General features: G+C 40.4%; 1 protein-coding gene across 4 annotated transcripts in view; it reads left to right on the top strand.

The window, feature by feature from the left end:
- Window positions 1–12,678, top strand: part of PEX1 (peroxisomal biogenesis factor 1) — a 53,898-nt gene that overhangs the window by 1,133 nt on the left and 40,087 nt on the right. For all 4 annotated transcript variants that reach the window (XR_001176960.2, XM_013047846.2, XM_004776435.3 and 1 more), the window contains exons 2-6: window positions 3,569–3,712; window positions 7,436–7,519; window positions 7,927–8,041; window positions 8,137–8,861; window positions 10,469–10,588. Coding sequence is in view for 3 of the 4 variants with exons in the window: in XM_013047846.2 (XP_012903300.2) it covers window positions 3,569–3,712; window positions 7,436–7,519; window positions 7,927–8,041; window positions 8,137–8,861; window positions 10,469–10,588 (1,188 nt within the window). In the remaining variant the exon portion in view is untranslated. The remainder of the gene's footprint in view (window positions 1–3,568; window positions 3,713–7,435; window positions 7,520–7,926; window positions 8,042–8,136; window positions 8,862–10,468; window positions 10,589–12,678) is intronic.

Here is a 12,678-nt window from a genome sequence, read left to right as displayed (position 1 = left end):
AGAGGGCATAGGTAATTGTTAAAGCAGGGAATCATAAGTTGGCAGTTAATGTGCTGAATTACTTTATTTGGGCTGAAGCATAGAGGACATAATGCCCTCAATGCTATAATGGGAAGAGGGTCAGAAGAATAGTTTCCTGGCCTGTGTCAGATTTACCTTTAAGTTTTTCAAAATACCAGTGTTCTGGTCCTTCCTCAGACTTCTTGGATCAGAATCCTGGGGAGTGAGCTTTAGGCATCTGTAATTTAAAAATATGTATGTATCTTTGGGCTACTTGGATACACAAGAACTGAGCCCTATTATTATTGAATCACAATGTTGATGGCGAAAGGGACCTGGGACATCTCGGTCATTTCTGTACTTTCACATGTTAGGAAACTAGCACTCCTAGGCAGGTACCATTTCCAGGTAATTCGTCCTCTTGTCTCTCACGTACTATGCAGCATCCACATCGGCCTTCTCACTGTTTCTTTCATAACTCGGCAACTTCCTACTTCTGTACTCTTACTCTTGCTATTCTTTCTCCCCAAAACGTTTTTCTTCATTTCATGCCTTCAAAAGCTGAGCATAATCTTACCTCCTCCGCCGAGCTTTTAAATTCTCGGTTGCTCACATTTGTCTCCTTTTCGAAACTTCACTTTTGTGTTTATGTGACACATCTTGCTTGTACTCTGTGTCTCAGGCCCCTGTCTCCAAGCCCCTATTTCAGGACTGGATACCCAGTAGATGCTTTAACTCGGGATTTATTTATTTATTTATTTATTTGACAGAGATCATAAGCAGAGAGGCAGGCGGGGGGCGGGGGGAAAGCAGGCTCCCCACTGAGCAGAGAGCCCGATGTGGGGCTCGATCCCAGGATCCTGAGACCATGACCTGAGCTGAAAGCAGAGGCTTAACCCACTGAGCCATGCAGGAGCCCCTAACTCGGGATTTTTTAACCTTGGTGCTCTAGACTGGATAATTTTTTGTTGTGGGTGGCTGTGGCTGGTATTATGAAATAGTTAACAGTATCTTTGACCTTTAGCCACTAGATGCCAGTAGCACACCTCCTTTTCAGTAGCGATAGTCCAAAAAAGTCTCCATGTGTCCCCACACGTTGCCAGATGTCTCCTGGGGAACAGAAATCACCCCCAGTTGAGGACTGTTGCTTTAACTCCGTTATTTTGTCTGGATACTGGGCTCCGTGCTTGCTGCGATTGCTGAAATGAGGGAAAGGATTCCCGTCCACCCTGGATGCAGACAAACAAACCTAAATCGCCATCCAGAAATGGCCAGATAAGGACTTGTCATTTCTTTTGTGTTAGCAAGGGAGAACCCAAGCCTTGGATCTGGCCAGTTCTAAGGCCTGACCACCCATGATTTCACCTGAAAGTTCTCTCCAGGTGATACTGGTACCACAGGTATAGGCAAAAGCACGTGGTCAGTCATTTGCTGATTGACTGGAGAAGCGGGCTCCTTTCTCTCCAGTCTGCTGGTTTCTTCTTTTTACCTGAGGTTCTGTGGTTCAGGTGGACAAGGTTTTACGTGCAAATGGACTCCGATTAGTCTGCAGGGTTTACCAAATCCACCTGAATGTATATTATGACTATGGCGCTGGTTGCTACATTTTGACGGAATGAGTAATTGAAGTACTTTTCCTGTTTGATGAAGTTGATTTTCCCCTTGCCCAGTGAGTTGGTAGAATCCACCTCTTTGATATTTCAGGGTGTATTTTGGATTTCCTTATTGAACATCTCTGGTTTGGAAAGCTTCTTCTTGTGAAATAGGAGGTGATCTGGATTATATGCCACAGACTCTTATGAAAGAAGTGTGGAAAGCACCTGGTGGGGGTTGGTCATTTTCACTCTTGTAACCTCAGCTGACTCAATTACAGCTGACAGTAATTTGGAATTTGACTCCAAATCCAGGGCTCTGTATACTTTATCACACGGTGCTTGGTGGAAAGGTCTTGTCATTGTGAGCAGTTGTCCTATTCTTTGAATTGTGGGAAAAATTACACAACTAAGTGGTACATAATAACTTTCTTCTATACAAAATTTTAATAACATTTTAATAACATAGCTAATTTAAAGTACATTATATTGCTTCAGAAGTGGCTCCAACATCCTTTAAAAGTTTCCTATTCAAAGAAACAGTAAGTGGCCTATAACAAGTTTTGAGGTAGTAAAATTTGATGTAAATGAATGAATTTAATAATTGAATTTATTTTGATATAAATAAATGACTTTAGGGGCGCCTGGGTGGCTCAGTGGGTTAAGCCGCTGCCTTCGGCTCAGGTCATGATCTCAGGGTCCTGGGATCGAGCCCCGCATCGGGCTCTCTGCTCAGCAGGGAGCCTGCTTCCTCCTCTCTCTCTCTCTGCCTGCCTCTCTGCCTACTTGTGATCTCTCTCTGTCAAATAAATAAATAAAATCTTTAAAAAAAAATAAATAAATGACTTTAATAATACTAAAACTTCCTGAGATGGTAAGTTTTGATTTATGAAGTCTTTACTTTTTATTGAAAAAATGATATATGTTTACAAGTGCTGATGATACAATGTTAAGTGGGGAAAAGGATACCAAATCCTGACTATAATATACAACTATTTAAAAAATTTTGCAAAGAAAACAGATTAGCTAGAAATAGACCAAATTGTTCATGTGGTTGTCTTGTGGAGAGAATACCAGAAATTCCTTTTTTCCTTCCACGTTTATATATTTTTTAAGGTTTCAATAATGAGTTTGTAGTTCTTTAATCATAGAAAACATTGTTTTTTAGTGCTTAGCCACAAACTTATGTATTTTATAAAATTGTTCTTAATGGGAACACATTTCATATTTTTTTTTGTTCTTAGAATTCCATAGTGGTAAAACTTTCAAAATTATTTAAGAAGCTGTGTAGTATAAAATTTCTGGAAGTGTACGTAAGAAACTATAAACCATAATTACCTCTGGGAACAGGAACCTAGCTTCTTTTATTATTATTATTTTTTTGTAACATTTGTGCTTTTACCAGGCACATTTATTGTCTTCTAATAAACAAATAGTTAAGGTTTTAATGATCATGATATATTTCTACTTACTGACTCATGCTCTACTAAAATAGTAAATTTGTAGCTTATTGAATAATTTCACCGTTGATAGATATTTAAGACAGTCATATGTTTCGCTATTACAGAAAATACTGCAGAGATATGTTCTGGTGTGGTTTTCTTCTTCTTTGAATCATTAATCCAGAATAAGTACTCAAATACATATATGTCTCAAAGTTTAGGTAAATTCATTGGCTACCTAGTGCCATTTTGAATTTTGGAATGGTTGAATGAATTTATAATGCCATCATAAGAGAACAAAGGTATTGGTTTCACCCATAGCATCACCAGCTTTGGTTATCAGAAATGATTATAGCTTTTTAAAATGCTCTAATGTGCACAACAGAGAGTTATCACCTATCTGTAGAACTCTTTTTGTATGTGTGGGTTGCGATCATAGTTTATTTTTTTATGTGAATCCATAAAAGCCCATAAAGACTCTCACCCCTCCTTTCTTATTTCTTCTCCCCACCCTCTTTCTCCTTGAATAAATAGAATCAAGCTATAGAAGTAGCCTGGGGTCACCAGCCTGCGTTCTTGAGTTGGGTGGAAGGTAGGCATTTTAGTGATCAAGGCGAAAATGTGGCTGAAATTAACAGACAAGTTGGTCAGAAACTTGGACTCTCAAATGGGGACCAGGTAAGTACAAATGACTTTCTCCTAATGTCATACAATATGGCAATGGGAAGAAAAAGTTCAGATTAATATTTTTTTTCAGATTGATTTTTTTAAGGAGGCGAAATGACACCTAACTTGTGTGCTGCTATAAGCAGTCCAGCATACTCAAGTTAACTATATACTGTTGTTAAGTCTGCTCCCTACTTGACTTTGTGTTGTATATTACTCACTTTCCAAGTTCTCTAATTTTGTGTGTAATGATTTTTGCTTTATGAATTAATGAGTTTTACTTATTGTTATTTTTTAAAAATATTTTATTTATTTATTTATTTGACAGAGAGAGAGAGAGAGAGATCACAAGTAGGCAGAGAGTCAGGCAGAGAGAGGGGTAAGTAGGCTTCCCCCTGAGCAGAGAGCCCGATGCGGGGCTGGATCCCAGGACCCTCAGATCATGACCTGAGCTGAAGGCAGAGGCTTAATCCACTGCACCACCCAGACGCCCCTACTTATTGTTACTGAACTTAATTTGTTTGTGGCAAATCTTCTAACCTTCCAGGGTCATACTTAATTTTAAAAACTATCCAACAAAAGAGTTGTTATTTTTCTATTTTTGTCTTGACTATGGATTTAATGTGCTTAGGTTATAAACCCTAAAGCTAAAGGACTTCTGTGTTTTCATTTAATTGTATTCACCAATTTATTCCTTTTTAAACTGCATAAGTAATACATACTCATTACGAGTATTTTACAATTGAAAGTAAAAATTGTTTTTCTGGGGTGCCTGGGTGGCTCAGTGGGTTAAAACCTCTGCCTTCAGCTCCGGTCATGATCCCAGGGTCCTGGGATCGAGCCCTACATCAGGCTCTCTGCTCAGCAGGGAGCCTGCTTCCCCCTCTCTCTCTGCCTGCCTCTCTGCTACTTGTGATCTCTGTCAAATAAATAAATAAAATCTTTAAAAAAAAAATGTTTTTCTCTTTCTTTAATCCCAGCCTCGGAACACTGGGATCTCAGTATACCTTTAGGATTTAAAGAATCGGATCATACACATTTTCTGCAGTTTCCCTCCCCCCACAAACTATATATTATATATGTATTACACAATATACATTGAACATCTTTGTATGCATATGTGGAATAAAATACTACACATTGCATTGCAGAGTCTTGGGGGCTGTACATTTAAAATTTTGATAAACAGGGCTAAACTGCATTCTATTACCAGTTCCCACAACAGGATCCCACAGTGTCACATATTTTTAACTTGTTTTGAACACAGACTAATTTTGTTCATGTGTGTTTTTGATAAGGAGAATAATCCACTAATGAGAAATCCATAGGCCTCATATTAGTCCTTTGCTTACCCTAAATCTTTGGTAGAATCTGAAAAGTTCAGCACCACAGCGACCCTAGATATCACTAACTTTGGTGCTTTGCTCTACAAACCTAGGGAGATAGAACATTTTGCCCAGGATTGTATAGCAAGTTAAAGTTCTACTCTCTTCGAGGATGTAGTCCTTCCCTGTGAGAGACACCAGCTTCCTGTTCCCAACCTTGATGTCTTCATTAGCCTCTAAACAGTCTTGTGTGTATGTGTGTTTTTTTTCCAAAGATTTTTAGTTTGTCAGAGAGAGAGGGAGAGCACAAGCAGGGGGAGCGGCAGGCAGAGTAGGCAGAGAGAGATGCAGGCTCCCCGCTGAGCAGGAAGCCCCATAGGGAAGTCAATCCCAGGACCCTGGGATCATGACCTGAGAGCCAAAGGCAGCGGCTTAACTGACTGAGCCACCCAGGCGTCCCTGTCTTGCGTGTTTTTAATGCCTCTTTACTTCAAAGTGAACTTTTACCTGATTTCCTGCAGATCCTCTGTGTATTGTGCCTAAGGCACTGTCTCCCAAAGAATATGAACAAAGTGGACTGGCTCACCCAGGATTCCAGCTTCGTGGTGGGTGGGAGCTGCTTTGTGCTTTCCCACAATCACTCTTTTCATATAGAGCCTGTGGGAGATGCTGAAGGAAGATTCACGGACAATGGCTTTTGGGGAAATTCAGCTCCAGTCCACGAAGCAGAGAAGGAAGGGCTGCTTCACTGGCGCGTGTAATGCTTGGTGGCTTTGGGTTTTACTCCTCCATCCTCAGAAATGCGTACAGAAAGTGGGAAGAAAGTAAGGTGGGAGAGTCCAACTTCTTGAGACCCGCTAGCATTTCATATATATCCATGGACTGGAATGAGGACACATTTGTTTTACTTTACTTCTAGCTGTGAATGTTTATACTTGTAAGTAATTGGCTCTGATCTCCATCTCTACATTTTTTTCTTACTTTTCTTGAAGCACCATGGCTTGAGGTTAGTTATAAAACTAAGTCATAAAACTTTTAGAAATAATAAAGTATGTATATATTAGATCTAGCCATGACCTGATGTCATTGTTGTATCTTCTTACATTTTAAAATTATTTTTCTTTTGTTAATGGTTGTATTTATTTATTTGTTACTTATTATTTTTAAAGATTTTATTTATTTATTTATTTTTTAAAGATTTATTTATTTGACAGACAGATCACAAGTAGGCAGAGAGAGAGAGGAGGAAACAGGCTCCCCACTGAGTAGAGAGCCCGATGTGGGGCTCTATCCCAGGACCCTGGGATCATGACCTGAGCCGAAGGGAGAGGCTTTAACCCACTGAGCCACCCAGGTGGCCCAAGATTTTATTTATTTCTTTGACAGAGAGATCACAACTAGTCAGACAGGCAGAGAGAGAGAGGGGGAAGCAGGCTTCCCACTGAGCAGAGAGCCCGAAGCAGGACTTGATCCCAGGACCCTGAGATCATAACCTGAGTCGAAGATAGAGGCCTAACCCACTGAGCCACCCAGGCGACCCAGTTATTATTATTATTTTTTAAAGTAGTTGCCACATCCAGTGGGGAGCCCAACATGGGGCCTGAACTCACAGCCCTGAGATTGAGACTGGAGTTGAAATCAAGAGTCAGATGTTTAACTGACTGAGCCACCCAGGCACCCCATTTATCTTTAAATCTTTTAATTATTCTTTAAAATTTTTTTTTAATTTTATTTATTTATTTGACAGAGAGAGATCACAAGTAGGCAGAGAGGCAGGCAGAGAGAGAGGAAGGGAAGCAGGCTCCCTGCTGAGCAGAGAGCCCGATGTGGGGCTCTATCCCAGGACCCTGGGATCATGACCTGAGCCGAAGGCAGAGGCTTTAATCCACTGAGCCACCCAGGCGCCCCATAATTATTCTTTAAATTTTGTAAAAGATTTTATTTATTTATTTGACAAGAGAGAGTGAGAGCACATGCTAGGGGAGCAGCAGGCAGAGGGAGAGGAAGGCTCCCCACTGAGCAGGGAGCCAGATACAGGGCTTGATCCCAGGATGCTGGGATCATGACCTGAGCTAACGGCAGATGTTTAATGGATTGAGCCACCCAGACACCCCTTATCTTTAATTTTTAAATTTAATTTTTAAAACATATGTTGTGCTAGGATATATTTTCTTTTTCCTAGAATTAGTTGTGAGATAGTTTTTTCCCTAAATGTTGAGTATATCAAGGCGTAGCGAAGAATAAGTGCTTAATAATTATTTGTCCCGTGGAGATCTACACAATACATAGAGGCACACATGCTCACTCATTCACTCGCTCACACCTAATTACTTACCTACAAAGAACTTCTCATTTCCTAGGGATACGAAAAGTCTTTTAAAAGTAGTTTCACATTTTCCATTTTTTCCAGGTGTTTCTCAAGCTGTGCTCCCGTGTGGTATCTTGTCAACAAGTTGAGGTGGAACCCCTCTCAGCCGATGACTGGGAGATACTGGTAAAGAAAATAGATTGGGAACTAGCCCAGTTTAACGTTGAACTACTTCAGCATAGTTGTTGGTTTGTATGGAAGTCTAGTTGACACACAGTGTTACGTTAGATTCAGGTGTACAACATAGTGATTCACCATACGTCACGCCATGCTCCCAAGTGTAGCAGCCACCTGTCACCACACAATGCCATTTTGATACCATGGACTACATTTCCCATGCTGTGCCTCTTATCCCTGTGGTTTAATCATTCCGTAAGTGGAAGGCAAAACATCAGTGTCTTTAAAGTTTTCTTTTCTGAGCTACATTATATAGTCTGAGTTGGTTCGAGTTAGAAGAGTGAATTATGATTTCCTTACTAGACCTGGAATGACAAAAGGTGAAGTGAATAGAGCTTTCTGTTTGTTGGTTGTAGGAGCTGCACACTGCTTCCCTTGAACTGCATCTTCTGGATCAGATTCGAATAGTTTTTCCAAAAGCTGTTTTTCCTGTTTGGGTTGATCAACAAACTTATGTATTTATCCGAATTGGTAGGTGCTATTACATTTTCCATTGTGTTCGACACCATAGCATCGAGTTCATAGCAGAGGTGAACATGTACTAAGAAGCTTTCTTTTCCACACAGTTGCACTCATGCCAGCTGCTGCTTATGGAAGGCTGGAAACTGACACTAAACTCCTTATTCAGCCAAAGAACCGCCAAGCCAAGGAGAATACATTTTCAAAAGCAGATAACGCACATGGGAAGTTTCATAATTATGGAGGAGACCAAAAAGGATTGACAGGCTCTGGGTCTAGTAAGACGGATTCCGAGGTGACAGCTGACTCCCCATCCATGCCAAGCTTATGGACTATGATAGGAAGCATTTTTTCTTTTGGGTCTGAGAAGAAGCCGGAGCTATCCTGGGGTTTAACTGAAATGAATGCATTCAAAATTATGCAATCCAAAGTCGTTCCTCTAGACAACATTTTCAGAGTGTGTAAATCGCAGCCTCCCAGTGTGTGTAACACGACAGCAACTTCGGAATTTCACAGACACTGTGCCATTCATGTATTTCCATGGGACCAGGAGTATTTTGATTTGGAGCCCAGCTTTACTGTGACCTACGGAAAGCTAATTAAGCTATTTTCTCCAAAGCAACAGCAAAGTAAAACCAAACAAAATGTCCTGTCACCTGAAAAAGAGAAGCAGACCTTAGAACCACTAGATCAAAAACCGATCAGCTCGGGCCGCAGTCAGGAAGCGGCTAAGTCCTGTGTGCTGCGAGTGGTCTGGAATGGACTTGAGGAATTGAAGAATGCCACCAAATACACCAAAACTGTAGAAGCTCTTCATCTTGGGAAAGTCTGGGTTAGTAAAAAATGTACTATTAGGGAGAAAGCAATTTCCTATTGCTTGAAATTCTCCAAATTACAAATTAGAAAAATGTTTTATATACAATGTGAAAGTCAGTATAGTAAGAAAGAGTGTCTAAAGTCCCTGCAGGGACCCATTTCTGAGTGCAAGGTAAAGTCCTTGTTCGGGGGAAGGTTGCGTATTTCCTGGTTAAGGAAACTTGGACAGCTATAAGATGCGGGCCCAGAGAGGTCAAAATTGCTTGCCTGAGGTCACACAGTAAGTACAACTAGGAGTCACGCCCAGGTGGGCTGACTCTCCAGTTCACACTTAGCATGGGGTGCCTTACGAAGCCTCACATCTTTAGTACCTCGGAAGGTTTGTTCCCCAGTTCCCGAAAGCCAAGGCAGGACTTGCTGTGTGTTGGGGCAGTACCCAGTTAAGGAGAGACTCATAGCGTGAGGAGGCACCTGGTTTGGAGTGTAGCCAGAAGCTGCTTACCCTGCTGGAATCCGCTCTTTGACTGGGTCTGAAGGGGAGGAGGGCAACCAGTGTCCACCTTCCCACCCTGGCCTCAGGTAGTAATGCCTAGTTTATGTGGAACGTGTCGCCAGCCCCTTTTGTTTGTTTCTTAATCTGAGCCATTGTGAAGGCAGACCTCATGGTGATAAAGGGAGGAAATTGTTTGGACAGGGAAGAAAAATAGGAGAGCAAGGGGGTCTCCTTTGTAGATTTCTTTTATTGCCAGTTTCACCTCTGACCTCTGTGCTGGCAACTTACAAAGTTTTTTTTTTTTTTTTTTTTTTTTTTTTTTTTTTTTTTTTTTTTTTTTTTTAAAGATTTTATTTATTTATTTGACAGAGAGAGTTCACAGTAGACAGATAGGCAGGCAGAGAGAGAGAGGGAAGCAGGCTCCCTGCTGAGCAGAGATCCCGATGCGGGACTCGATCCCAGGATCCTGAGATCATGACCTGAGCCGAAGGCAGCGGCTTAACCCACTGAGCCACCCAGGCGCCCACTTACAAAGTTTTTATTTCTTTAGTTTACATCGTTTTCTAAAATTCTGGGCCATAAAATTCGGGCCCATTATTTTCCGTTAGCTCTAAACTTCTAGTTTAGGAGATCTTGCTGCATCTTCAGCCCTACACTTCAACATCTAACACTGAACTTGTTAGCACTTCTCTTTTCTGTTAATGGTTCTGCCATTTGGTGGCGATACCGTTGTTTTCCTTGAATACGTGGTGAGGACATGGAGAAGTGCCAGGTAGGGGCCTAGGGACCACGTAAGACGGCAGTGAGGAGTCCGTGCTTACCGCTGCACTTGAGAGGTTGGCAGCCATGGGCACCGAGGAGTGGCAGTCCCCAAGCAGGCTTGACTTGAGAGAGGCAGATTGATGCATCTCATTCTGAAGAGGATGTGGGAAGAAAGAAACGAAGTGGGGAGATGGAAATGTTTGTGATACAATAGTGGCTGAATATCCATCTGGTTACTCTTATGAATCGTGACAACTTCCATCAATTTACCTGAATTCATAGAAGTTAATAACAATGTGTATGCTGTGGACTATTTTTTAAAGCAAGTTTTGCACATATTTATATTTTTATTTATTTTTAAATTTCAGATTCCAGATGACCTGAGAAAGAGACTAGATATAGAAATGCATGCAGTAGTCAGAATAACTCCAGTGGAAATTACCCCTAAAATCCCAGGATCTCTAAAACTACAACCTAGAGAAAATATAGTGAGTTCAAATTTATGTTACATCACAGTTGTTTTAAATGTCATGTAAAATTTCTAGTTTCTTCAGCCATGTAATAAATATGTTGTTTTCCTTTTTGCTAGAAGGGCAAAGAAGTCTTTGTTTTATTATGTTGTGGTAAAATATGTCTAATGAAATGCTATTTTAACCATTTTTAAGTGTGTACAGTTCAGCATTAATTACATTCATTATATGCAATCATCGCCACCCCCATTTCCAAAACTTTCCCAGCCCCCAAACAGAAACTGTGCCCATTAAGCAATAATGCCCTATCCCCTCCTCTCCTAGCTCCTGGTAACTTGTAATCTATATTCTGTGTATGAATTTGCTTATTCTAGATATTTCATATAAGTGGAATCCTATAATATTTGTCCCATGCATCTGGCTTATTTCACTTAACATATTCATTCCTATTTATGGCGAAATAATATTCCATTGTATACATATACCACATTTTGTTTCTCCATTCATCTGTTGATAGACCCGTGGATTGCTTCCATTTTTTTGTCTATTGTGAATGGACATGAGTGTACAAGTATCTGTTGAGTCCCTGCTTTGAGTTCTTTCGGGTATATACCTAGGAGTTGAGTTGCTATATCTTTTTTTTTTTCTTAAAGAGAAAGAGAGTTGGGTGGCGGGGGTGGGTGTGGGGAGGAAATCTTAAGCAGGCTCCACGCCCAGCATGGAGCCCGATGTAGGACTCGATCTCACTACCCTATGATCATGACTTCAACCAAAATCAAGAGATGGACACTTAACCAACTGAGCCACTCAGGCAGCTGAGTTGCTGGATCTTTGCATAATTCTGTTTAACTTTTTGAGAAACCGAGAAGTCTTTAATAAACAACACACATATTACGTATATTGTGCGAATGCAAGTATAGATAATTTGGCTTTTTTTTTTTTTTTCATTAAGCTCTGTGCCCAAAGTGTGGCTTGAGCTCATGACCCCAAGATCAAGACTTGGCATGTCCCACTGACTGAGCCACCAGGTACCCCGATAATTTGGCTTTTAAAAGATAGATATTTTTGCTACATCCATGTAATTTAAAAAAATTTTCCCTGTGTTGTTTCAGTATTAATAGTGCAGCCGGAAAGTGCCAGACTATGCATTGACAGGCAATTGTCACCTGTGCCAGTTTAGTTTACCAGTTCCCAGAGAGCTACAATACAGAAAAACTATTGTGTTACAGGTTTTAAAACTTTCAGACACAATTTTATCCTTCTGATTATTTAGATGATACTTTAAAAAAAAAAGATTTTATTTATTTGACAGAGAGAGATCACAAGTAGGCAGAGAGTCAGGCAGAGAGAGAGGGGGAAGCAGGCTCCCTGCTGAGCAGAGAGCCTGATGCAGGGCTCTATCCCAGGACCCTGGGATCATGACCTGAGCTGAAGGCAGAGGCTTAACCCACTGAGCCCCCCAGGTGCCCCTCAGATGATACTGTAAATCTTTTGGATCATGATGATCATTATAACATGGAAGCACCATTTTAACAGAACTTTCTAGTTGATGAAACCCCAGATAAAACAACTTATATGATGTACTAGAGAAGAGGAAAACAAATAGAATAAATGCCATTTCTATAATAGTATGTAACTGAACATTTAACGCCTTAGCAGAATGGAGCACAGTGGTTTCTAGTTTTAACTTTTTAGTTAATCTTGATATTTTTCAAAAGTTAGGTCTTGTTTTTTTTTGTTTTGTTTTGTTTTTTTTTTTTGGTCTCAGTAATAAGATATTACTACAGAATTCCTTTCTCAATCCCAAGGTGCTTATTTCAGTGGAAGCTTAGGACATTGGTAGGTTTTGTTTTGTTTTTTTTTTTTTGGTCTCAGTAATAAGATATTACTACAGAATTCCTTTCTCAATCCCAAGGTGCTTATTTCAGTGGAAGCTTAGGACATTGGTAGGTCTCTCTGAGCTGATTATACCTCTTAGGATCTAAGGATTTTGATTCTAGAGGAAGTGTGAGTTGCTTTCTGATTCTTCAAGTCTTGATTTTAGGTATTTTTAAATTTATTTATTTTACAGAGAGAGAGAGATCACAAGTAGGAGGAGAGGCAGGCAG

This window comes from Mustela putorius, unplaced genomic scaffold (genome assembly GCF_011764305.1).
Source record: "Mustela putorius furo isolate JIRA1106 unplaced genomic scaffold, ASM1176430v1.1 tig00003845_pilon_pilon_pilon, whole genome shotgun sequence".
Lineage (NCBI taxonomy): Eukaryota > Metazoa > Chordata > Mammalia > Carnivora > Mustelidae > Mustela > Mustela putorius.
The sequence above is the reverse complement of the archived record's forward strand: the minus strand, read 5'-3'. Positions and strand labels throughout refer to the sequence as shown.